This window comes from Entelurus aequoreus, linkage group LG08 (assembly GCF_033978785.1).
Source record: "Entelurus aequoreus isolate RoL-2023_Sb linkage group LG08, RoL_Eaeq_v1.1, whole genome shotgun sequence".
Taxonomy (NCBI): Eukaryota; Metazoa; Chordata; class Actinopteri; order Syngnathiformes; family Syngnathidae; genus Entelurus; species Entelurus aequoreus.
In genome coordinates, this window is record NC_084738.1 from 61262244 (window position 1) to 61289192 (window position 26949).

At 36.6% G+C, this 26949-nt stretch overlaps 1 protein-coding gene across 1 annotated transcript in view; it reads left to right on the plus strand.

The window, feature by feature from the left end:
* Positions 1–7955: 7955 nt before the first annotated feature.
* Positions 7956–26949, plus strand: part of dipk1b (divergent protein kinase domain 1B) — an 81383-nt gene continuing 62389 nt past the window's right edge. Inside the window, exon 1 of the mRNA XM_062057005.1 lies at positions 7956–8025. Coding sequence (XP_061912989.1) covers positions 7960–8025 — 66 coding nt within the window. The 5' untranslated portion in view covers positions 7956–7959. The remainder of the gene's footprint in view (positions 8026–26949) is intronic.

The window sequence follows — 26949 nt, forward strand, 5'->3', positions numbered from 1 at the left end:
ATGTTGAATTAGTAACATTTTGAATTGAGAAATGGTATTACGGAATTCCGGGAAAACCGGGAATTTTTGAGTCCGCTCTCAGTGCTGCGAGAGTAATAGCAAAGTCAGAAGTGCAACCCAGGTACCGTCTGATTTCACGTTGCCCGTGCCAAAAAAGGTCCGGATTCGGTACCCATTCCTACAGTCGCCTCGATCCTGCCTCTGGGTGGAGCCTGTGTGAACACTGAATAGGACTCAACTGGTAGTTTGGCCGTGTTGTGTCATCCAAAATAAATAGGATGCTTGGTCGGATGTGGGGCGTCAGAATAATTGTATCTAAGTTATCACAGACGTTGTGTTTCAATGAGTTCCCGGCGAGCGGACAAAAGCTGTCTTTGATCTTACCAATCAAAAGGCTCGTAAAACTCCACTGTGTAGGATGGGAAGCGACATGAAGGTGTTAGTTTCTTTGATGTATTGTAATCCACAGGACGATTTTGTCTTGACCCGAGACCTCCCCTCCAGGCACCTTTTCTTTGAACTGTTTTGTAACCAAAGGCGACGGCTGTTTACGACCCCACTTCCTTTAGAAACAGCTGTTGCCATGTAATCAGGGAATAGTCCAAATAAAAGAGCGTGGTGGGAGACTGGACAAGAGTACAGCCCAGACGTTTCTCCTCGATTGAGCTAAATTGAATTCTGTCCCTGTTGAATTCCTTGCTTCTTGTCTTGTTTAATAGATGTCATCAGTGTTTGAACCTGACATGGGGCAATCAAGCCCTGTAATGACGAGACATCCCGATGATTAACAGGATTGTTCCTAACCAGTGAAAGACTGGTTGAGACTTGGTAAAACAGTCTACCCTTCAATTATTCACAACTTCTAATAAGTGCACCCCTGCTGCTTACCTCTGCTTACATGAGTACCAGCAGTCTTTTCTGCGCCATCGCCTTCGCTTCCCTGCCGCGGTAGATACAATCTTACCGTGTTTGGCAGCCCTGCCACCGCCTGGCCGTCCGCATCAAGAGGCGGTGACCACGCCTACGCCGCGTCAAACCCAGGATGCGTTTTTGTCGGGGAAAGCCGGACTGACACGGCGAGCAGAGGGCATCCATAATTCAGCCCGTGGCGTTGTTGAGATGCTCTACGTGCGCTTGCTAACAGATGTTGTGTCTCTCACCATGAGTAGCATCTCCCAGGGAATGGAGGGCTCGGAAGAATAATGTCCCAGCTTTGGACAAGGTGAATTGTACATTATATTCAGAAAACTCAACTGTGTTTGCAATCCTTGCAAATACACAACTACTGAATCTCATTCAGGTTCCGGAAGAAGAAGTACCAGGAACGAGACAAAGGTGGAAGAATGTGTATGCGCTCCACACACATGCTAAGTTAACTTTCAGTTTCGATCCTCCTCACAGTGACCAAAAGCATGTTAAAGGCCTACTGAAAGCCACTACTAGCGACCACGCAGTCTGATAGTTTATATATCAATGATGAAATCTTAACATTATAACACATGCCAATACGGCCGGGTTAACTTATAAAGTGACATTTTAAATTTGCCGCTAAACTTCCGGTTCGAAACGCCTCTGAGGATGACGTATGCGCGTGACGTAGACCGGCGAACACGGGTATGCCTTCCACATTGAAGCCAATACGAAAAAGCTCTGTTTTCATTTCATAATTCCACAGTATTCTGGACATCTGTGTTCGTGAATCTGTTGCAATCATGTTCATTGCATTATGGAGAAGGAAGCTGAGCAAGCAAAGAAGAAAGTTGTCGGTGCGAAATGGACGTATTTTTCGAACGTAGTCAGCAACAACAGTACACAGCCGGCGCTTCTTTGTTTACATTCCCGAAAGATGCAGTCAAGATGGAAGAACTCGGATAACAGAGACTCTAACCAGGAGGACATTTGACTTGGATACACAGACGCCTGTAGAGAACTGGGACAACACAGACTCTTACCAGGATTACTTTGATTTGGATGACAAAGACGCAGACGTGCTACTGTGAGTATGCAGCTTTGGCTTTTTTTTGCGTATGTACGTAACTTTTTTAAAATATATAAGCTTTATGAACCTTGGGTTAGGTGAACGGTCTTTTGGGCTGAGTGATTGTGTGTGTTGATCAGGTGTTTGAATTGTATTGGCGTGTTCTATGGAGCTAGGAGCTAGCAGAGGAGCTAGGAGCTAGCATAACACGTACCGTACCGTACGTGCGCGTCACGTACGTAACTTTTTAAAAATATATAAGCTTTATGAACCTTGGGTTAGGTGAACGGTCTTTTGGGCTGAGTGATTGTGTGTGTTGATCAGGTGTTTGAATTGTATTGGCGTGTTCTATGGAGCTAGGAGCTAGCAGAGGAGCTAGGAGCTAGCATAACAAACACGCAGGTGTTTTTATGCAGGATTAATTTGTGGCATATTAAATATAAGCCTGGTTGTGTTGTGGCTAATAGAGTATATATATGTCTTGTGTTTATTTACTGTTGTAGTCATTCCCAGCTGAATATCAGGTCACCCCCGGCTCTCACAGCATCTTCCCTATCTGAATAGCTTCAACTCCCCACTAGTCCTTCACTTGCACTTTACTCATCCACAAATCTTTCATCCTCGCTCAAATTAATGGGGAAATTGTCGCTTTCTCGGTCCGAATCTCTCTCACTTCATGCGGCCATCATTGTAAACAATAGGGAACTTTGCGTATATGTTCAACTGACTACGTCACGCTACTTCCGGTAGGGGCAAGCCTTTTTTTTTATCAGATACCAAAAGTTGCAATCTTTATCGTCGTTGTTCTCTACTAAATCCTTTCAGCAAAAATCGACGATAAAGTTCGCAACTTTTGCTCGCTGATAAAAAAAAAGCCTTGCCTGTACCGGAAGTAGCGTGACGTCACAAGCGGTAGTGCTGCTCACAATTCCCCATTGTTTACAATGGAGCGAGAGAGATTCGGACCGAGAAAGTGACGATTACCCCATTAATTTGAGCGAGGATGAAAGATTCGTAGATGAGGAACGTTACAGTGAAGGACTTGAGAGACAGTGATGGACGTATCTTTTTTCGCTCTGACCGTAACTTAGGTACAAGCTGGCTCATTGGATTCCACACTCTCTCCTTTTTCTATTGTGGATCACAGATTTCTATTTTAAACCATCTCGGATACTATATCTTCTTGAAAATGAGAGTCGAGAACGCGAAATGGACATTCACAGTGACTGAACATGTAAATACACGATTAATAATTCAGCTTTGCGAAGCTAAAAAAAAATAGAAGCTAACCTAGCTACGTAGCCAACGTGATAGCAGCAGTCTCAAATGCAGATAGAAACTAAATTTTAAAAAAACCTGACTGGATGGATAGACAGAAGATCAATAATACTATTAAACCATGAACATGTAAATACACGATTAATAATATTCCGCTTGGCAAAGCTAAAAAAACAGAAGCTAACCTAGCTGCATAGCTAACTTAGATGCGGCGGCGGGCGTTGTACGCTTTTGACGACACCCCGGCCGCCATCAGAGTCGACAAGAAACATATACTTCCCCAAAGTTACGTACGTCACATGCACATATCGACACGCACGTACGGGCAAGCGATCAAATGATTGGAAGCCAAAGCTGTACTCACCGTAGTGCGTCTGCTATCCTGCTCAAAACACAACACAACCTCCTGGTGTTGGTGTTGCTGTAGTCCGCCGCTCCACCGATCGCACCTACAACTTTCTTATTTGCAGTCTCCATTGTCCATTAAACAAATTGCTCAATCGCTTTATTAACAAGCGGTAACTGGTTGTAGTTCAAAAAGTAACGCACACACATACACGAGCTGCTGTTAGCCAAAACTCACGCTCACACACACTCAAGTTCTCCGCCAACTGACTCGCGCATGCGCGTTCCCCAAACCCTTAAAGACACAGTACACTAATGCAAATATCACAGATATTACAGTATTGTACTTAGCCGCTAAGACACCGATCGATCCCACCTACAACGTTCTTCTTTGCAGTCTTCATTGTTCATTAAACAAATTGCAAAAGATTCACCAACACAGATGTCCAGAATGCTGTGGAATTTTGTCGAAGAAAACAAGAGGTTTTTGTATCGGGTCCGATGGGGTCCAACCACTTCCGTTGCTTTTGTGACGTCACGCGCATAAATCATATCCAAAGGAGTTTTTCAACCGGAAGTGTGGCGGGAATTTTAAAATTGCACTTTATAAGTTAACCCGGCCGTATTGGCATGTGTTGCAATGTTAAGATTTCATCATTGATATATAAACTATCAGACTGCGTGGTTGGTAGTAGTGGCTTTCAGTAGGCCTTTAAAGTCCTCCTGAAATGAATTTTTTTTATTTAAACGGGGATAGCAGATCCATTCTATGTGTCATACTTGATCATTTCGCGATATTGCCATATTTTTGCTGGAAGGATTTAGTAGAGAACATCGACGATAAACTTTGCAACTTTTGGTCGCTGATAAAAAAAGCCTTGCCTGTACCGGAAGTAGCGTGACGTCACAGGTTGAAAGGCTCCTCACATTTCCCCATTGTTTACACCAGCAGCGAGAGCGATTTGGACCAAGAAAGCGACGATTACCCCATTAATTTGAGGGAGGATGAAAGATTTGTGGATGAGGAACGTTAGAGTGAAGGACTAGAGTGCAGTGCAGGACATATCTTTTTTCGTTTTGACCGTAACTTAGGTACAAGCTGGCTCATTGGATTCCACACTTTCTCCTTTTTCTATTGTGGATCACGGATTTGTATTTTAAACCACCTCGGATACTATATCCTCTTGAAAATGAGAGTCGAGAACGCGAAATGGACATTCACAGTGACTTTTATTTCCACGACAATACATCGGCGAAACACTTTAGCTACGGAGCTAACGTGATAGCATCGTGCTTAACTGCATATAGAAACAAAAGAAATAAACCCCTGACTGGAAGGATAGACAGAAGATCAACAATACTATTAAACCATGGACATGTAACTACACGGTTAATGCTTTCCAGCCTGGCGAAGCTTAACAATGCTGTTGCTAATGATGCCATTGAAGCTAACTTAGCAACCGGACCTCACAGAGCTATGCTAAAAACATTAGCTATCCACTTACGCCAGGCAGCCCTCATCTGCTCATCAACACCCGTGCTCACCTGCGTTCCAGCGATCGACGGAGCGTCGAACGACTTCACCCGATCATAGATGCGGTCGGCGGCTAGCGTCGGATAGCGCGTCTGCTATCCAAGTCAAAGTCCTCCTGGTTGTGTTGCTGCAGCCAGCCGCTAATACACCGATCCCACCTACAGCTTTCTTCTTTGCAGTCTTCATTGTTCATTAAACAAATTGCAAAAGATTCACCAACACAGATGTCCAGAATACTGTGAAATTTTGCGATGGAAACAGAGCTTTTTGTATTGGATCCAATGGTGTCCGAATACTTCCGTTTCAACCATTGACGTCACGCGCATACGTCATCATACATAGACGTTTTCAACCAGAAGTTCCGCAGGAAATTTAAAATTGCACTTTATAAGTTAACCCGGCCGTATTGGCATGTGTTGCAATGTTAAGATTTCATCATTGATATATAAACTATCAGACTGCGTGGTCGGTAGTAGTGGCTTTCAGTAGGCCTTTAAGGGCGATACAAACCAATTGTGATTGACTGATTGATAATCAAGTACGAAGCCCAAAACCAGTGAAGTTGGCAAGTTGTGTAAATCTTAAATAAAAACAGAATACAATTGTGGAGGGAGGTGTGGCCAGCGCTGCTTGCAGGAGTGAAAGTCACCGCCTCTGTCCATGGTACTGAGGACAGAGTGCCATCAGATGGGGGCATGGCAGTGCTGACGGCTAGACACAGCTGAACAGGTGATTAGATCTCCCAGGTGGTACGAGTTATCTCATCATATGTTGTCTTTAACAGTAAGCGGCCGGGAGCAAGAGTGGAGAGAGGATACGGAGGTGACTGGAAAGCCACGTCCTGCTGGAGAAAACTTTTGATACAATCTATGCACATTAAAACCTGGTTAAAAACTGCATGCTTGTCTAACAGTGGAACTGCTGGGAAGCAACTTCCACAACAATGATTTGCAAATCCTTTTCAACTTATATTCAATTGAATAGACATTTTTTTTTGCAAATGATCATTAACTTAGAATTTTAATGGCAGCAACACAGGCAAAAAAGTTGTCACAGGGGCATTTTTACCACTGTGTTACATGGCCTTTCCTTTTAACAACACTCAGTAAACGTGTGGGAACTGAGGAGACCAATTTTTGAAGCATTTCAGGTGGAATTATTCCCCATTCCTGCTTGATGTACAGCTTAAGTTGTTCAACAGTCCGCCGGCGTTTCTGGGTGTTGTTGATAAATGGCTTTGGCTTTGCATATTAGAGTTTTAACTTGCACTTACAGATGTAGCGACGAACTGTAGTCACTGACAGTGGTTTTCTGAAGTGTTCCGGACGGAGCCCATGTGGTGATATCCTTTACACACCGATGAGGTGTTGAAGGTCACGGGCATTCAATGTTGGTTTTCAGTCTTGCAGTGATTTCTCCAGATTCTCTGAACCTTGTGTGTAACGTTACATTGGCCACAAATATGAAATATACTTGTCAAATACTTGTTTTTAATGAATACTTGGGGCTACTACGCTACTGTATTTTAATCCGAGGTGGTGCTTGGTGAGAAAAGTTTGAGAACCAGTGTTCTAAGTGCAGGGGGGGGGCTTCCTGGGAGAAGGTAATCGAGGTGGGGGTGTTGGCAGTGGGTCTCCGTCAGCCACCCCACATTCCTTAAGAACAACCTTGGGTTTTTTTCCTGGTTTTTTTTTCTATCCAGGGTGGAAAAGAACAGAAAATTGGAAGCGAGCTTCAACCTGATGCGGAACATCAGCGCTCCCCGCTGGCGGACCCAGGTAAGTCGCCGCTAACGACGGGAAGATTGATATAATGCTCATTAGTTGATGTATAATGTTAAACAATGTTACATATCAACATTGTGTTTCCATGGCAACAATGTTTGAAGGCTTACACGGCCGCGATAATCACTTTGCATGGAATCACTGGTTACATTTATATGTATATTTATATATATATATATATATATATATATATATATATATATATATATATATATATATATATATATATATATATATATATATATATATATGTATTGAAGCTTAAAAAAATAATAGTAGAGCTCAGGCACATATCGGAAAACCTTAAGGCACTACACTCTTGTCTCCTAGCAACCAGCAAGAAAGACAAAAAAACCACGAGTGCAGTAAAAGCTGACTTTCTGCTCAAGCACTTTTTACCAATTCTGTTTGAGCATGTTTTATTTTGACAAGTATTGCATGTTTTTTTTTTTTTTTTTTTTTTTTTTTAAACATTTGCTATCAATGAAGACATCTGCAAAAACACGAGCATAACAAGTATCGATCTAATCATAACCTGAATGTTTTCTTCTGCGCTGACAAGAACGACTGAGAACTCACTGAGTGCATTTGATGAAAGTTGTTTTTTTTAACAGTGTTCAAGTTACCCGATACACAATCTTTTTTTATTTTATTTTTTTTAGGGAAAAAGAGTACAACAGTGCGGCGAGATTCATTATTACACTAACGCAGGGGTCGGCAACCCGCGGCTCTAGAGCCGCATGTGGCTCTTTAGCGCCGCCCTAGTGGCTCTCTGAAGCTTTTTCAAAAATGTATGAAAAATGGAAAAAGATGAGGGGAAAAAAAACCTTTTTTTTTTTGTTTTAATATGGTTTCTGTGGGAGGACAAACATGACACAAACCTCCCTAATTGTTATAAATCACTCTGTTTGTATTAAACATGCTTCACTGATTCGAGTATTTGGCAAGCACCGTTTTGTCCTACTAATTTTGGCGGTCCTTGAACTCACCTTTAGTTTGTTTCCATGTATAACTTTCTCCGACTTCCTAGGACGTGTTTTATGCCACTTCTTTTTCTGTCTCATTTTGTCCACCAAACTGTTAACGTTGTGCGTGAAGGCACAAAGGTGAGTTTTGTTGATGTTATTGACTTGTGTGGAGTGCTAATCAGACATATTTGGTCACTGCATGACTGCAAGCTAATCGATGCTAACATGCTATTTAGGCTAGCTATATGTACATATTGCATCATTATGCCTCATTTGTAGCTATATTTGAGCTCATTTAGTTTCCTTTAAGTCATCTCAATTCAATGTATATCTCATGACACACTATCTGTATGTAATATGGCTTCTAATTTGTTGCGGCTCCAGACAGATTTGTTTTTGTATTTTTGCTCCAATATGGCTCTTTCAACATTTTGGGTTGCCGACCCCTGCACTAACGGAAATCAATAATTATGCCCGCATGAAACTCATTTTCTCACATTAACTTTATTTTCTTGTCTTTGGAACATTTGCCAAAGAAATACAACTTGTGGAGAGAAACAAAACCTTTATACCGGGCTTGGGCAATTACTTTTGCCTCAGGGGGCCTAATTTAGAGAAAAAAAAATTTTTTAGGAACATTAATACAAAACCTCACAATAATGTCTGAATGGTAAAAACGTTATGGACAGACCGCCTTCAAAAACGGAATGGAATTTTAAATGTTTTCACTGAATGAGACACCCAGAATGTACATGAAAATAAAGAATGTCGGATTTACAATATTAACTATGACAGTTTCCCACCTAGGCCTTCAGTGATGTCTTTACTTAGTCCGACTTCAATAAATACCTCTCAAAATATCATCATTTATGTCACCACATGACCACGGGTGGGGAAATACTATACTATAAACGGGCTATTTTTCTAAAAATGTGTCTGAGGGCCGGTATATCTATTTTTTTAGGAACACTAATACAAAACCTGACAATAATGTCTGAATGGTAAAAACGTTATGGACAGACCGCCTTGAAAAAACCGGAACGGAATTTGACGTTCTTTTACTGAACGGGACACCCAGAATGCACATGAAAATAAAGAATGTGGGTGTGGAGGGGGGCGTGGCCCGCAGGCCTGCCGCGGAACGGGGTGTGCCAGGACCGGCCTCGAAGACAGCGACGGGTGCGTAGATGGCCCAGGTGGGCCTTGTTATCTAATCGCCTGTCGCCTTTATTAGCAGCAGCCGGCATGAGACACGGAGTGGGAGTTGGAGGTGCTGCTGAGCGGAGGCAGGAGAGAAAGACAGTTTGCTGGAAAGCAAAAGACTTGCACTATTGATGAAAATAAGGCAGTGTTATACCCTGAATTCCGGGCTGTCCTGGCAGTGTGAAGAACCCACTAGAGGGCAACCTCTACAGTGGGATTTACAATATTAACTATGACAGTGGCGGGCCGAGAGTTTCCCACCTAGGCCTTCAGTGATGTCCGACTTCAATAAATACCTCTCAAAATACCATCATTTATGTCACCACATGACCACGGGTGGGGAAATACTATACTATAAACGGGCTATTTTTCTAAAAATGTGTCTGAGGGCCGGTATATCTATTTTTTTAGGAACACTAATACAAAACCTGAATGGTAAAAACGTTATGGACAGACCGCCTTGAAAAAAACGGAACGGAATTTGACGTTCTTTTACTGAACGGGACACCCAGAATGTACATGAAAATAAAGAAAGGTGGGCCTTGTTATCTAATCGCCTGTCGCCTTTATTAGCAGCAGCCGGCATGAGACACTAATACAAAACCTGACAATAATGTCTGAATGGTAAAAACGGAATGGAATTTAGAATTTTTTCACTGAACGAGACACATTTAATACCCATTTGGAGCAGGTCCGTTAGTTGTTTATGCCACAGCTTTTTTTTTGTTTTTCACTTTATCACGCTAAACTAAGTTGTTGTTTATTTTTTGCCCGCATCCTGGAAACACGACCACCGCTACAATGCTAACCAGAAGGCACCAGAGACGAGGACGGTCGCGATGCCAAAAGATCACTGATTTGTATCGTTTATATTGTCTTTTGGTCAAAGATTACGTCCCAAAAGGGGTTTATTTTGTGATTGATGCTGTATTACTGCCTTTCTCAAGATTCAGCTTCCCTGTAACCTGATGGTTTTTAAAACAAACCCCTGGTTTATATTGTCTTTTGGTCAAAGATTAGGTCCCAAAGGGGTTTATTTTGTGATTGATGCTGTATTACTGCCTTTCTCAAGATTCAGCTTCCCTGTAACTTCATGGTTTTTAAAACAAATACTAAAAAAAAACCTTAGATTTCTCCGGAGAATTCCGACTCTAGTCAAATGACCGTATTCATTTGATAATTTTCCGTACGTCTGGCAACGTTATAGGTACTAAAAGCTAATCAGTTCCAGTGTTTACGCATTATTACCTTTTTTTTTTTGGAGGTGCACGTCTCACTAAGAAGGATTTTGGAAGGCAGGAGGTGTATATTTAGGTTTTGTGTGTCGTATTTTAGCCGGTTGCAACGCCCGGGGGGGGGGCAACAGGAGAACTTCTCACAGAATATTTGATGTTTACCCCACAAAGGAGTGCTTTTTTGTTGTTAAGAAAGATGGCGTTGGCTGCAGGCAGCATGGATGTGGTCGCGGCCCCGCTGGAGCTGGGAGTTCTAGTCCATTAAGGTGCCTTTTTGTATATTTGGCCTCGATCTGAAGGCAGGGTTGGAATTCAGTTCTCCACAATGTGAGGGGATAATCAACAATGAAGGACAAACTGTTAGCATGTTAGCATGCTAATGTTTTATACTTGCAGTTTTGCACATTTAAACCTTAAAATCCTGGGTTTTGCACCCTTGCAAGTATAATAATAATAATAATAGTAATAATATTAATAATAATGAATTGCATTTGTAACGCACTTTACATTTGTTGAAATCTCAAAGTGCTACAAAGTAGACAAATAAAAATAGAAAGTAAGAATATATAATAAAAAAATAGAATAGAAATTAAATCATGACACACACAAGATAAACACTAGATGAAACAGAAACAGATAAAAATAGAAATAAAAGCATGAAAGCACTGGATAAAAACAGATAAGTATGCTAACTGTTCCCATGTTAGCATGCTAATGTTTTTTACTTACAATTTTACACATTTAAACCTTAAAATCCTGGGTTTTGCGCCCTTGCAAGTATGCTAACTGTTCCCATGTTAGCACGCTAATGTTTTTTACTGACAATTTTATACATTTAAACCTTAAAATCCTGGGTTTTGCGCCCTTGCAAGTATGCTAACTGTTCCCATGTTAGCACGCTAATGTTTTTTACTGACAATTTTACACATTTAAACCTTAAAATCCTGGGTTGTGCGCCCTTGCAAGTATGCTAACTGTTCCCATGTTAGCATGCTAATGTTTTTTACTGACAATTTTATACATTTAAACCTTAAAATCCTGGGTTTTGCGCCCTTGCAAGTATGCTAACTGTTCCCATGTTAGCACGCTAATGTTTTTTACTGACAATTTTATACATTTAAACCTTAAAATCCTGGGTTTTGCGCCCTTGCAAGTATGCTAACTGTTCCCATGTTAGCACGCTAATGTTTTTTACTGAAAATTTTACACATTTAAACCTTAAAATCCTGGGTTGTGCGCCCTTGCAAGTATGCTAACTGTTCCCATGTTAGCATGCTAATGTTTTTTACTGACAATTTTATACATTTAAACCTTAAAATCCTGGGTTTTGCGCCCTTGCAAGTATGCTAACTGTTCCCATGTTAGCATGCTAATGTTTTTTACTGACAATTTTACACATTTAAACCTTAAAATCCTGGGTTTTGCGCCCTTGCAAGTATGCTAACTGTTCCCATGTTAGCACGCTAATGTTTTTTACTGACAATTTTACACATTTAAACCTTAAAATCCTGGGTTTTGCGCCCTTGCAAGTATGCTAACTGGTCCCATGTTAGCACGCTAATGTTTCATGCATGTATTTTAGCTAATTTTGTACGTTTAAACCGAACATTTTTGGATTTCGTTACGACGCAAGACTGCCAAGTGTTCACATGTGAGTAAGCTAACAGTTTATGCTGGTATTTTAGCTAAGTTTGTAAGTTTAAACTTTAAAATCATGGATTTCGCTACTAATACGTACCTTGCATGTATGCTAACTCTTCCCGTGTTTAAACGCTAATGTTTTTTGCTTGCAATTTAGCTTTTTGTACGTTTAAACTTTTAAAAAATGTGTTTCGTTATTAGGCGCGCGCTTGCAAGTATGCTAACTGTTGCCATGTTAGCATTTTAATGTGTTATGCTTGTATTTTAGCTAAGTTTGTAAGTTTAAACTTTAAAATCATGGATTTCGCTACTAATACGTACCTTGCATGTATGCTAACTCTTCCCGTGTTTAAACGCTAATGTTTTTTGCTTGCAATTTAGCTTTTTGTACGTTTAAACTTTAAAAAAATGTGTTTCGTTATTAGGCGCACGCTTGCAAGTATGCTAACTGTTCCCATGTTAGCATGCTAATGTTTTTTACTGACAATTTTACACATTTAAACCTTAAAATCCTGGGTTTTGCGCCCTTGCAAGTATGCTAACTGTTCCCATGTTAGCATGCTAATGTTTTTTACTGACAATTTTACACATTTAAACCTTAAAATCCTGGGTTTTGCGCCCTTGCAAGTATGCTAACTGTTCCCATGTTAGCATGCTAATGTTTTTTACTGACAATTTTACACATTTAAACCTTAAAATCCTGGGTTTTGCGCCCTTGCAAGTATGCTAACTGTTCCCATGTTAGCATGCTAATGTTTTTTACTGACAATTTTATACATTTAAACCTTAAAATCCTGGGTTTTGCGCCCTTGCAAGTATGCTAACTGTTCCCATGTTAGCATGCTAATGTTTTTTACTGACAATTTTACACATTTAAACCTTAAAATCCTGGGTTTTGCGCCCTTGCAAGTATGCTAACTGTTCCCATGTTAGCATGCTAATGTTTTTTACTGACAATTTTATACATTTAAACCTTAAAATCCTGGGTTTTGCACCCTTGCAAGTATGCTAACTGTTCCCATGTTAGCATGCTAATGTTTTTTACTGACAATTTTACACATTTAAACCTTAAAATCCTGGGTTTTGCGCCCTTGCAAGTATGCTAACTGTTCCCATGTTAGCATGCTAATGTTTTTTACTGACAATTTTACACATTTAAACCTAAAAATCCTGGGTTTTGCGCCCTTGCAAGTATGCTAACTGTTCCCATGTTAGCATGCTAATGTTTTTTACTGACAATTTTACACATTTAAACCTTAAAATCCTGGGTTTTGCGCCCTTGCAAGTATGCTAACTGTTCCCATGTTAGCATGCTAATGTTTTTTACTGACAATTTGACACATTTAAACCTTAAAATCCTGGGTTTTGCGCCCTTGCAAGTATGCTAACTGTTCCCATGTTAGCATGCTAATGTTTTTTACTGACAATTTTACACATTTAAACCTTAAAATCCTGGGTTTTGCGCCCTTGCAAGTAGGCTAACTGTTCCCATGTTAGCATGCTAATGTTTTTTACTGACAATTTTACACATTTAAACCTTAAAATCCTGGGTTTTGCGCCCTTGCAAGTATGCTAACTGTTCCCATGTTAGCATGCTAATGTTTTTTACTGACAATTTTATACATTTAAACCTTAAAATCCTGGGTTTTGCGCCCTTGCAAGTATGCTAACTGTTCCCATGTTAGCATGCTAATGTTTTTTACTGACAATTTTACACATTTAAACCTTAAAATCCTGGGTTTTGCGCCCTTGCAAGTATGCTAACTGTTCCCATGTTAGCATGCTAATGTTTTTTACTGACAATTTTATACATTTAAACCTTAAAATCCTGGGTTTTGCACCCTTGCAAGTATGCTAACTGTTCCCATGTTAGCATGCTAATGTTTTTTACTGACAATTTTACACATTTAAACCTTAAAATCCTGGGTTTTGCGCCCTTGCAAGTATGCTAACTGTTCCCATGTTAGCATGCTAATGTTTTTTACTGACAATTTTACACATTTAAACCTAAAAATCCTGGGTTTTGCGCCCTTGCAAGTATGCTAACTGTTCCCATGTTAGCATGCTAATGTTTTTTACTGACAATTTTACACATTTAAACCTTAAAATCCTGGGTTTTGCGCCCTTGCAAGTATGCTAACTGTTCCCATGTTAGCATGCTAATGTTTTTTACTGACAATTTGACACATTTAAACCTTAAAATCCTGGGTTTTGCGCCCTTGCAAGTATGCTAACTGTTCCCATGTTAGCATGCTAATGTTTTTTACTGACAATTTTACACATTTAAACCTTAAAATCCTGGGTTTTGCGCCCTTGCAAGTATGCTAACTGTTCCCATGTTAGCATGCTAATGTTTTTTTACTGACAATTTTACACATTTAAACCTTAAAATTCTGGGTTTTGCGCCCTTGCAAGTATGCTAACTGTTCCCATGTTAGCACGCTAATGTTTCATGCATGTATTTTAGCTAATTTTGTACGTTTAAACCGAACATTTTAGGATTTCGTTACGACGCAAGACTGCCAACTGTTCACATGTGAGTAAGCTAACAGTTTATGCTGGTATTTTAGCTAAGTTTGTAAGTTTAAACTTTAAAATCATGGATTTCGCTACTAATACGTACCTTGCATGTATGCTAACTCTTCCCGTGTTTAAACGCTAATGTTTTTTGCTTGCAATTTAGCTTTTTGTACGTTTAAACTTTTAAAAAATTTGTTTCGTTATTAGGCGCGCACTTGCAAGTATGCTAACTGTTGCCATGTTAGCATTTTAATGTTTTATGCTTGTATTTTAGCTAATTTTGTACGCTTAAACCTAAAAATGGTAAATGTACGTTACTAGAGGCTACATTGCAAGTTGTATACTTGCATTTTAGATCATTTTGCATGTTTCAGTGTAGGAAATGTTGGTTTCTTTATCAGGCGCTACCTTGCAAGTATGCTAACTTTTCCCATGTTTGCAAGCTAACAGTTTATGCTCGCATTTTTGTTAGTTTTGTAGGTTCAAACCTTGAATACTGGATTTCGCTACAAGGCGCTAACTTGCAAGTATGCAAACTGTTCCCATATTAGTATTTTAATGTTTTATAGTTGTATTCCAGCTAATTTTTTACGCTTAAACCTAAAACTTGTAAAGTTCGTTAGAAGGCGCTACCTTGCAAGTATGCTAACTGTTCCCATCTTAGCATTCTAATGTTTTATACTTGCATTTTAGCTAATTTTGTACGTTTCAGTGTAAAAAATGTTGGTTTCTTTATTAGGCGCTACCAAGCAAGTATGCTAACTGTTCCCATGTTTGCAAGCTAACAGTTTATGCTAGCATTTTTGTTAGTTTTGTAAGTTCAAACCTTGAATCCTGGATTTCGCTACAAGGCGCTACCTTGCAAGTATGCAAACTGTTCCCATGTTAGCATTTCAATGTTTTATACTTGGAATTTTGTAAATTTAAACCTTAAACGATAACATCCTGGATTTTGCTACATTGGAAATATGCTAACTGTTCCCATGTTAGCATTTTAATGTTGTATGCTTGTATTTTAGTGAATTATGTACGCTTAAACCTGAAACTGGTGAAGTTCGTTACAAGGCACTACCTTGCAAGTATGTTAGCTGTTTCCATGTTAGCCTTCTAATGTTTTATACTTGCATTTTAGCTAATTGTGTACGTTTCCGTGTTTTGTCTTTGTAGCATATTCAACTGAATATGGGTTGAAAAGGATTTGCAAATCATTGTATTCCGTTTATATTTACATCTAACACAATTTCCCAACTCATATGGAAACGGGGTTTGTAGATTTTGCTACCTTGCAAGTATGCTAACGCTTCCCATGTTAACATTTTAAAATTTTATACTTGCATTTTAGCAAATTTTGTATTTTTCAGTGTAAAAAATGTTGGTTTCTTTATTAGGCGCTACCTTGCAAGTACGCTAACAGTTCCCATGTTAGCATGTTAATGTTTCATACATGTATTTTAGCTAATTTTGTACGTTTCAGTGTAAAAAAAAAAAAAGTTTCTTTATTAGGCGCTACCTTGCAAGTATGCTAACGCTTCTCATGTTAGCATTTTAAAATTTATACTTGCATTTTAGAAAATTTTGTATTTTTCAGTGTAAAAAATGTTGGTTTCTTTATTAGGCGCTACCTTGCAAGTACGCTAACAGTTCCCATGTTAGCATGTTAATGTTTCATACATGTATTTTAGCTAATTTTGTACGTTTCAGTGGGGAAAAAAAAAAGGTTTCTTTATTAGGCGCTACCTTGCAAGTATGCTAACGCTTCCCATGTTAGCATTTTAAAATGTATACTTGCATTTTAGAAAATGTTGTATTTTTCAGTGTAAAAAATGTTGGTTTCTTTATTAGGCGCTACCAAGCAAGTATGCTAACTGTTCCCATATTAGTATTTTAATGTTTTATAGTTGTATTTCAGCTAATTTTTTACCCTTAAACCTAAAACGGGTAAGGTTTGTTACAAGGCGCTACCTTGCAAGTATGCTAACTGTTCCCATGTTAGCATTTTAAAATGTTTTACTTGCATTTTAGCAAATTTTGTATTTTTCAGTGTAAAAAATGTTGGTTTCTTTATTAGGCGCTACCCTGCAAGTATGCTAACAGTTCCCATGTTAGCATGTTAATGTTTCATACATGTATTTTAGCTAATTTTCTACGTTTCAGTGTAAAAAATGTTGGTTTCTCTATTAGGCGCTACCAAGCAAGTATGCTAACTGTTCCCATATTAGTATTTTAATGTTTTATAGTTGTATTTCAGCTAATTTTTTACGCTTAAACCTAAAACTGGTAAGGTTCGTTACAAGGCGCTACCTTGCAAGTATGCTAGCTGTTTCCACCTTAGCATTCTAATGTTTTATACTTACATTTTCGCTAATTTTGTACGTTTCCGTGTAAAAAATGTTGGTCTCTTTATTAGGCGCTACCAAGCAAGTATGCTAACTGTTCCCATGTTAGCATTTTAAAATGTTTTACTTGCATTTTAGCAAATTTTGTATTTTTCAGTGTAAAAATTGTTGGTTTCTTTATTAGGCGCTACCTTGCAAGTACGCTAACAGTTCCCATGTTAGCATGTTAATGTTTCATATAAGTATTTTAGCTAATTTTGTACGTTTCAGTGTAAAAAAAAAAAAGTTTCTTTATTAGGCGCTACCTTGCAAGTATGCTAACGCTTCCCATGTTAGCATTTTAAAATTTATACTTGCATTTTAGAAAATTTTGTATTTTTCAGTGTAAAAAATGTTGGTCTCTTTATTAGGCGCTACCTTGCAAGTACGCTAACAGTTCCCATGTTAGCATGTTAATGTTTCATGATTTTTTTACGCTTAAACCTACAACTGGTGAAGTTTGTTACAAGGCACTATCTTGCAACTATATTAGCTGTTTACATCTTAGCATTGTAATGTTTTATACTTGCATTTAAGCTAATTTTGTACGTTTCAGTGTAAAAAATGTTGGTTTCTTTATTAGGCGCTACCAAGCAAGTATGCTAACTGTTCCCATATTAGTATTTTAATGTTTTATAGTTGTATTTCAGCTAATTTTTACGCTTAAACCTAAAACTGGTAAGGTTCGTTACAAGGCGCTACCTTGCAAGTATGCTAACTGTTCCCATGTTAGCATTTTAAAATGTTTTACTTGCATTTTAGCAAATTTTGTATTTTTCAGTGTAAAAATTGTTGGTTTCTTTATTAGGCGCTACCTTGCAAGTACGCTAACAGTTCCCATGTTAGCATGTTAATGTTTCATACATGTATTTTAGCTAATTTTGTACGTTTCAGTGTAAAAAAAAAAAAAAGTCTTTATTAGGCGCTACCTTGCAAGTATGCTAACGCTTCCCATGTTCGCATTTTAAAATGTTATACTTGCATTATAGCAAATTTTGTATTTTTCAGTGTAAAAAATGTTGGTTTCTTTATCAGGCGCTACCTTGCAAGTACGCTAAAAGTTCCCATGTTAGCATGTTAATGTTTTATGCATGTATTTTAGCTAATTTTGTATGTTTCAGTGTAAAAAATGTTGGTTTCTTTATTAGGCGCTACCTTGCAAGTATGCTAACTGTTCCCATATTAGTATTTTAATGTTTTATAGTTGTATTTCAGCTAATTTTTTACGCTTAAACCTAAAACTGGTAAGGTTCGTTACAAGGCGCTACCTTGCAAGTATGCTAGCTGTTTCCACCTTAGCATTCTAATGTTTTATACTTACATTTTCGCTAATTTTGTACGTTTCCGTGTAAAAAATGTTGGTCTCTTTATTAGGCGCTACCAAGCAAGTATGCTAACTGTTCCCATATTAGTATTTTAATGTTTTATAGTTGTATTTCAGCTAATTTTTTACGCTTAAACCTAAAACGGGTAAGGTTCGTTACAAGGCGCTACCTTGCAAGTATGCTAGCTGTTTCCACCTTAGCATTCTAATGTTTTATACTTACATTTTCGCTAATTTTGTACGTTTCCGTGTAAAAAATGTAGGTCTCTTTATTAGGCGCTACCTTGCAAGTATGCTAACAGTTCCCATGTTAGCATGTTAATGTTTCATACATGTATTTTAGCTAATTTTCTACGTTTCAGTGTAAAAAATGTTGGTCTCTTTATTAGGCGCTACCAAGCAAGTATGCTAACTGTTCCCATATTAGTATTTTAATGTTTTATAGTTGTATTTCAGCTAATTTTTTACCCTTAAACCTAAAACGGGTAAGGTTCGGTACAAGGCGCTACCTTGCAAGTATGCTAGCTGTTTCCACCTTAGCATTCTAATGTTTTATACTTACATTTTCGCTAATTTTGTACGTTTCCGTGTAAAAAATGTTGGTCTCTTTATTAGGCGCTACCTTGCAAGTATGCTAACTGTTCCCATGTTAGCATGTTAATGTTTTATGATTTTTTTACGCTTAAACCTAAAACTGGTGACGTTCGTTACAAGGCACTATCTTGCAACTATATTAGCTGTTTCCATCTTAGCATTGTAATGTTTTATACTTGCATTTAAGCTAATTTTGTACGTTTCAGTGTAAAAAATGTTGGTTTCTTTATTAGGCGCTACCAAGCAAGTACGCTAACAGTTCCCATGTTAGCATGTTAATGTTTTATGCATGTATTTTAGCTAATTTTGTACGTTTCAGTGTAAAAAAAAAAAAAAAAGTTTCTTTATTAGGCGCTACCTTGTGTGTATGCTAACGCTTCCCATGTTAGCATTTTAAAATTATATACTTGCATTTTAGCAAATTTTGTATTTTTCAGTGTAAAAAATGTTGGTTTCTTTATTAGGCGCTACCTTGCAAGTACGCTAACAGTTCCCATGTTAGCATGTTAATGTTTTATACATGTATTTTAGCTAATTTTGTACGTTTCAATGTAAAAAAAAAAAAAGGTTTCTTTATTAGGCGCTACCTTGTGTGTATGCTAACGCTTCCCATGTTAGCATTTTAAAATTTTATACTTGCATTTGAGCAAATTTTGTATTTTTCAGTGTAAAAAATGTTGGTTTCTTTATCAGGCGCTACCTTGCAAGTACGCTAACAGTTCCCATGTTAGCATGTTAATGTTTTATGCTTGTATTTTAGTGATTTTTTTACGCTTAAACCTAAAACTGGTGAAGTTCGTTACAAGGCACTATCTTGCAACTATATTAGCTGTTTACATCTTAGCATTGTAACGTTTTATACTTGCATTTAAGCTAATTTTGTACGTTTCAGTGTAAAAAATGTTGGTTTCTTTATTAGGCGCTACCAAGCAAGTATGCTAACTGTTCCCATATTAGTATTTTAATGTTTTATAGTTGTATTTCAGCTAATTTTTTACGCTTAAACCTAAAACTGGTAAGGTTCGTTACAAGGCGCTACCTTGCAAGTATGCTAGCTGTTCCCATGTTAGCATTTTAAAATGTTTTACTTGCATTTGAGCAAATTTTGTATTTTTCAGTGTAAAAAATGTTGGTTTCTTTATTAGGCGCTACCTTGCAAGTATGCTAACAGTTCCCATGTTAGCATGTTAATGTTTCATACATGTATTTTAGCTAATTTTGTACGTTTCAGTGTAAAAAAAAATAAAATTTCTTTATTAGGCGCTACCTTGCAAGTATGCTAACAGTTCCCATGTTAGCATGTTAATGTTTTATGCATGTATTTTAGCTAATTTTGTACGTTTCAGTGTAAAAAAAAAAAAAGGTTTCTTTATTAGGCGCTACCTTGTGTGTATGCTAACGCTTCCCGTGTTAGCATTTTAAAATTATATACTTGCATTTTAGCAAATTTTGTATTTTTCAGTGTAAAAATTGTTGGTTTCTTTATTAGGCGCTACCTTGCAAGTACGCTAACAGTTCCCATGTTAGCATGTTAATGTTTCATACATGTATTTTAGCTAATTTTCTACGTTTCAGTGTAAAAAAAAAACAAGGTTTCTTTATTAGGCGCTACCTTGTGTGTATGCTAACGCTTCCCATGTTAGCATTTTAAAAATTTATACTTGCAGTTTAGCAAATTTTGTATTTTTCAGTGTAAAAAATGTTGGTTTCTTTATCAGGCGCTACCTTGCAAGTACGCTAACGGTTCCCATGTTAGCATGTTAATGTTTTATACATGTATTTTAGCTAATTTTGTACGTTTGAGTGTAAAAAAAAAAGGTTTCTTTATTAGGCGCTACCTTGTGTGTATGCTAACGCTTCCCATGTTAGCATTTTAAAATTGTATACTTGCATCATAGAAAATTTTGTATTTTTCATTGTAAAAAATGTTGGTTTCTTTATCAGGCGCTACCTTGCAAGTACGCTAACAGTTCCCATGTTAGCATGTTAATGTTTTATACATGTATTTTAGTAATTTTTTTACGCTTAAACCTAAAACTGGTGACGTTCGTTACAAGGCACTATCTTGCAACTATATTAGCTGTTTACATCTTAGCATTGTAACGTTTTATACTTGCATTTAAGCTAATTTTGTACGTTTCAGTGTAAAAAATGTTGGTTTCTTTATTAGGCGCTACCAAGCAAGTACGCTAACAGTTCCCATGTTAGCATGTTAATGTTTTATACATGTATTTTAGCTAATTTTGTATGTTTCAGTGTAAAAAAAAAAAAGTTTCTTTATTAGGCGCTACCTTGTGTGTATGCTAACGCTTCCCATGTTAGCATTTTAAAATTTTGTACTTGCATTTTAGCAAATTTTGTATTTTTCAGTGTAAAAAATGTTGGTTTCTTTATTAGGCGCTACCTTGCAAGTACGCTAAAAGTTTCCATGTTAGCATGTTAATGTTTCATACATGTATTTTAGCTAATTTTGTACGTTTCAGTGTAAAAAAAAAAAAAGTTTCTTTATTAGGCGCTACCTTGTGTGTATGCTAACGCTTCCCATGTTAGCATTTTAAAATTTTATACTTGCATTTTAGCTAATTTTGTATTTTTCAGTGTAAAAAATGTTGGTTTCTTTATTAGGCGCTACCTTGCAAGTACGCTAACAGTTCCCATGTTAGCATGTTAATGTTTTATGCATGTATTTTAGCTAATTTTGTACGTTTCAGTGTAAAAAAAAAAAAAGGTTTCTTTATTAGGCGCTACCTTGCAAGTATGCTAACGCTTCCCATGTTAGCATTTTAAAATGTTGTACTTGCATTTTAGCAAATTTTGTATTTTTCAGTGTAAAAAATGTTGGTTTCTTTATTAGGCGCTACCTTGCAAGTACGCTAACAGTTCCCATGTTAGCATGTTAATGTTTCATACATGTATTTTAGCTAATTTTGTACGTTTCAGTGTAAAAAAAAAAAAGGTTTCTTTATTAGGCGCTACCTTGTGTGTATGCTAACGCTTCCCATGTTAGCATTTTAAAATTTTATACTTGCATTTGAGCAAATTTTGTATTTTTCAGTGTAAAAAATGTTGGTTTCTTTATTAGGCGCTACCTTGCAAGTACGCTAACAGTTCCCATGTTAGCATTTTAATGTTTTATACATGTATTTTAGCTAATTTTGTACGTTTCAGTGTAAAAAAAAAAAAAGTATCTTTATCAGGCGCTACCTTGCAAGTATGCTAACGCTTCCCATGTTAGCATTTTAAAATGTATACTTGCATTTTAGAAAATTTTGTATTTTTCAGTGTAAAAAATGTTGGTTTCTTTATTAGGCGCTACCTTGCAAGTACGCTAACAGTTCCCATGTTAGCATGTTAATGTTTTATACATGTATTTTAGCTAATTTTGTACGTTTCAGTGTAAAAAAAAAAAAAGGTTTCTTTATTAGGCGTTACCTTGTGTGTATGCTAACGCTTCTCATGTTAGCATTTTAAAATGTTATACTTGCATTATAGCAAATTTTGTATTTTTCAGTGTAAAAAATGTTGGTTTCTTTATCAGGCGCTACCCTGCAAGTACGCTAACAGTTCCCATGTTAGCATGTTAATGTTTTATACATGTATTTTAGCTAATTTTCTACGTTTCAGTGGAAAAAAAAAAAAGGTTTCTTTATTAGGCGCTACCTTGTGTGTATGCTAACGCTTCCCATGTTAACATTTTAAAATTTTATACTTGCATTTTAGCTAATTTTGTATTTTTCAGTGTAAAAAATGTTGGTTTCTTTATTAGGCGCTACCTTGCAAGTACGCTAACAGTTCCCATGTTAGCATGTTAATGTTTTATACATGTATTTTAGCTAATTTTGTACGTTTCAGTGTAAAAAAAAAAAAGTTTCTTTATTAGGCGCTACCTTGTGTGTATGTTAACGCTTCCCATGTTAGCATTTTAAAAATGTATACTTGTATTTTAGCAAATTTTGTATTTTTCAGTGTAAAAAATGTTGGTTTCTTTATTAGGCGCTACCTTGCAAGTACGCTAACAGTTCCCATGTTAGCATGTTAATGTTTTATACATGTATTTTAGCTAATTTTCTACGTTTCAGTGTAAAAAAAAAACAACGTTTCTTTATTAGGCGCTACCTTGTGTGTATGCTAACGCTTCCCATGTTAGCATTTTAAAATGTTATACTTGCATTATAGCATATTTTGTATTTTTCAGTGTAAAAAATGTTGGTTTCTTTATTAGGCGCTACCTTGCAAGTACGCTAACAGTTCCCATGTTAGCATGTTAATGTTTTATGATTTTTTTACGCTTAAACCTAAAACTGGTGAAGTTCGTTACAAGGCACTATCTTGCAACTATATTAGCTGTTTACATCTTAGCATTGTAATGTTTCATACTTGCATTTAAGCTAATTTTGTACGTTTCAGTGTAAAAAATGTTGGTTTCTTTATAAGGCGCTACCAAGCAAGTATGCTAACTGTTCCCATATTAGTATTTTAATGTTTTATAGTTGTATTTCAGCTAATTTTTTACCCTTAAACCTAAAACGGGTAAGGTTCGTTACAAGGCGCTACCTTACAAGTATGCTAGCTGTTCCCATGTTAGCATTTTAAAATGTTTTACTTGCTTTTTAGCAAATTTTGTACGTTTCAGTGTAAAAAAAAAAAAAGTATCTTTATCAGGCGCTACCTTGTGTGTATGCTAACGCTTCCCATGTTAGCATTTTAAAATTGTATACTTGCATTTTAGCAAATTTTGTATTTTTCAGTGTAAAAAATGTTGGTTTCTTTATCAGGCGCTACCTTGCAAGTACGCTAACAGTTCCCATGTTAGCATGTTAATGTTTTATGATTTTTTTACGCTTAAACCTAAAACTGGTGACGTTCGTTACAAGGCACTATCTTGCAACTATATTAGCTGTTTCCATCTTAGCATTGTAATGTTTTATACTTGCATTTAAGCTAATTTTGTACGTTTCAGTGTAAAAAATGTTGGTTTCTTTATTAGGCGCTACCAAGCAAGTACGCTAACAGTTCCCGTGTTAGCATGTTAATGTTTTATACATGTATTTTAGCTAATTTTGTACGTTTCAGTGTAAAAAATGTTGGTTTCTTTATTAGGCGCTACCAAGCAAGTACGCTAACAGTTCCCATGTTAGCATGTTAATGTTTTATACATGTATTTTAGCTAATTTTGTATGTTTCAGTGTAAAAAAAAAAAAGTTTCTTTATTAGGCGCTACCTTGTGTGTATGCTAACGCTTCCCATGTTAGCATTTTAAAATTTTGTACTTGCATTTTAGCAAATTTTGTATTTTTCAGTGTAAAAAATGTTGGTTTCTTTATTAGGCGCTACCTTGCAAGTACGCTAAAAGTTTCCATGTTAGCATGTTAATGTTTCATACATGTATTTTAGCTAATTTTGTACGTTTCAGTGTAAAAAAAAAAAAAGTTTCTTTATTAGGCGCTACCTTGTGTGTATGCTAACGCTTCCCATGTTAGCATTTTAAAATTTTATACTTGCATTTTAGCTAATTTTGTATTTTTCAGTGTAAAAAATGTTGGTTTCTTTATTAGGCGCTACCTTGCAAGTACGCTAACAGTTCCCATGTTAGCATGTTAATGTTTTATGCATGTATTTTAGCTAATTTTGTACGTTTCAGTGTAAAAAAAAAAAAAGGTTTCTTTATTAGGCGCTACCTTGCAAGTATGCTAACGCTTCACATGTTAGCATTTTAAAATGTTGTACTTGCATTTTAGCAAATTTTGTATTTTTCAGTGTAAAAAATGTTGGTTTCTTTATTAGGCGCTACCTTGCAAGTACGCTAACAGTTCCCATGTTAGCATGTTAATGTTTCATACATGTATTTTAGCTAATTTTGTACGTTTCAGTGTAAAAAAAAAAAAGGTTTCTTTATTAGGCGCTACCTTGTGTGTATGCTAACGCTTCCCATGTTAGCATTTTAAAATTTTATACTTGCATTTGAGCAAATTTTGTATTTTTCAGTGTAAAAAATGTTGGTTTCTTTATTAGGCGCTACCTTGCAAGTACGCTAACAGTTCCCATGTTAGCATTTTAATGTTTTATACATGTATTTTAGCTAATTTTGTACGTTTCAGTGTAAAAAAAAAAAAAGTATCTTTATCAGGCGCTACCTTGCAAGTATGCTAACGCTTCCCATGTTAGCATTTTAAAATGTATACTTGCATTTTAGAAAATTTTGTATTTTTCAGTGTAAAAAATGTTGGTTTCTTTATTAGGCGCTACCTTGCAAGTACGCTAACAGTTCCCATGTTAGCATGTTAATGTTTTATACATGTATTTTAGCTAATTTTGTACGTTTCAGTGTAAAAAAAAAAAAAGGTTTCTTTATTAGGCGTTACCTTGTGTGTATGCTAACGCTTCTCATGTTAGCATTTTAAAATGTTATACTTGCATTATAGCAAATTTTGTATTTTTCAGTGTAAAAAATGTTGGTTTCTTTATCAGGCGCTACCCTGCAAGTACGTTAACAGTTCCCATGTTAGCATGTTAATGTTTTATACATGTATTTTAGCTAATTTTCTACGTTTCAGTGTAAAAAAAAAAAGTTTCTTAATTAGGCGCTACCTTGCAAGTATGCTAACGCTTCTCATGTTAGCATTTTAAAATGTTATACTTGCATTATAGCAAATTTTGTATTTTTCAGTGTAAAAAATGTTGGTTTCTTTATTAGGCGCTACCTTGCAAGTACGCTAACAGTTCCCATGTTAGCATGTTAATGTTTTATGATTTTTTTACGCTTAAACCTAAAACTGGTGACGTTCGTTACAAGGCACTATCTTGCAACTATATTAGCTGTTTCCATCTTAGCATTGTAATGTTTTATACTTGCATTTAAGCTAATTTTGTACGTTTCAGTGTAAAAAAAGTTGGTTTCTTTATTAGGCGCTATCAAGCAAGTATGCTAACTGTTCCCATATTAGTATTTTAATGTTTTATAGTTGTATTTCAGCTAATTTTTTACGCTTAAACCTAAAACTGGTAAGGTTCGTTACAAGGCGCTACCTTGCAAGTATGCTAGCTGTTTCCACCTTAGCATTCTAATGTTTTATACTTACATTTTCGCTAATTTTGTACGTTTCCGTGTAAAAAATGTTGGTCTCTTTTTTAGGCGCTACCTTGCAAGTATGCTAACTGTTTCCATCTTAGCATTCTAATGTTTTATACTTACATTTTCGCTAATTTTGTACGTTTCAGTGTAAAAAATGTTGGTTTCTTTATTAGGCGCTACCAAGCAAGTACGCTAACAGTTCCCATATTAGTATTTTAATGTTTTATAGTTGTATTTCAGCTAATTTTTTACGCTTAAACCTAAAACGGGTAAGGTTCGTTACAAGGCGCTACCTTGCAAGTATGCTAGCTGTTTCCACCTTAGCATTCTAATGTTTTATACTTACATTTTCGCTAATTTTGTACGTTTCAGTGTAAAAAATGTTGGTTTCTCTATTAGGCGCTACCAAGCAAGAATGCTAACTGTTCCCATATTAGTATTTTAATGTTTTATAGTTGTATTTCAGCTAATTTTTTACCCTTAAACCTAAAACGGGTAAGGTTCGTTACAAGGCGCTACCTTGCAAGTATGCTAGCTGTTTCCACCTTAGCATTCTAATGTTTTATACTTACATTTTTGCTAATTTTGTACGTTTCCGTGTAAAAAATATTGGTCTCTTTTTTAGGCGCTACCTTGCAAGTATGCTAGCTGTGTCCACCTTAGCATTCTAATGTTTTATACTTACATTTTCGCTAATTTTGTACGTTTCCGTGTAAAAAATGTTGGTCTCTTTATTAGGCGCTACCTTGCAAGTATGCTAGCTGTTTCCACCTTAGCATTCTAATGTTTTATACTTACATTTTTGCTAATTTTGTACGTTTCCGTGTAAAAAATATTGGTCTCTTTTTTAGGCGCTACCTTGCAAGTATGCTAGCTGTTTCCACCTTAGCATTCTAATGTTTTATACTTACATTTTCGCTAATTTTGTACGTTTCCGTGTAAAAAATGTTGGTCTCTTTATTAGGCGCTACCTTGCAAGTATGCTAACTGTTTCCACCTTAGCATTCTAATGTTTTATACTTACATTTTCGCTAATTTTGTACGTTTCCGTGTAAAAAATGTTGGTTTCTTTATTAGGCGCTACCTTGCAAGTATGCT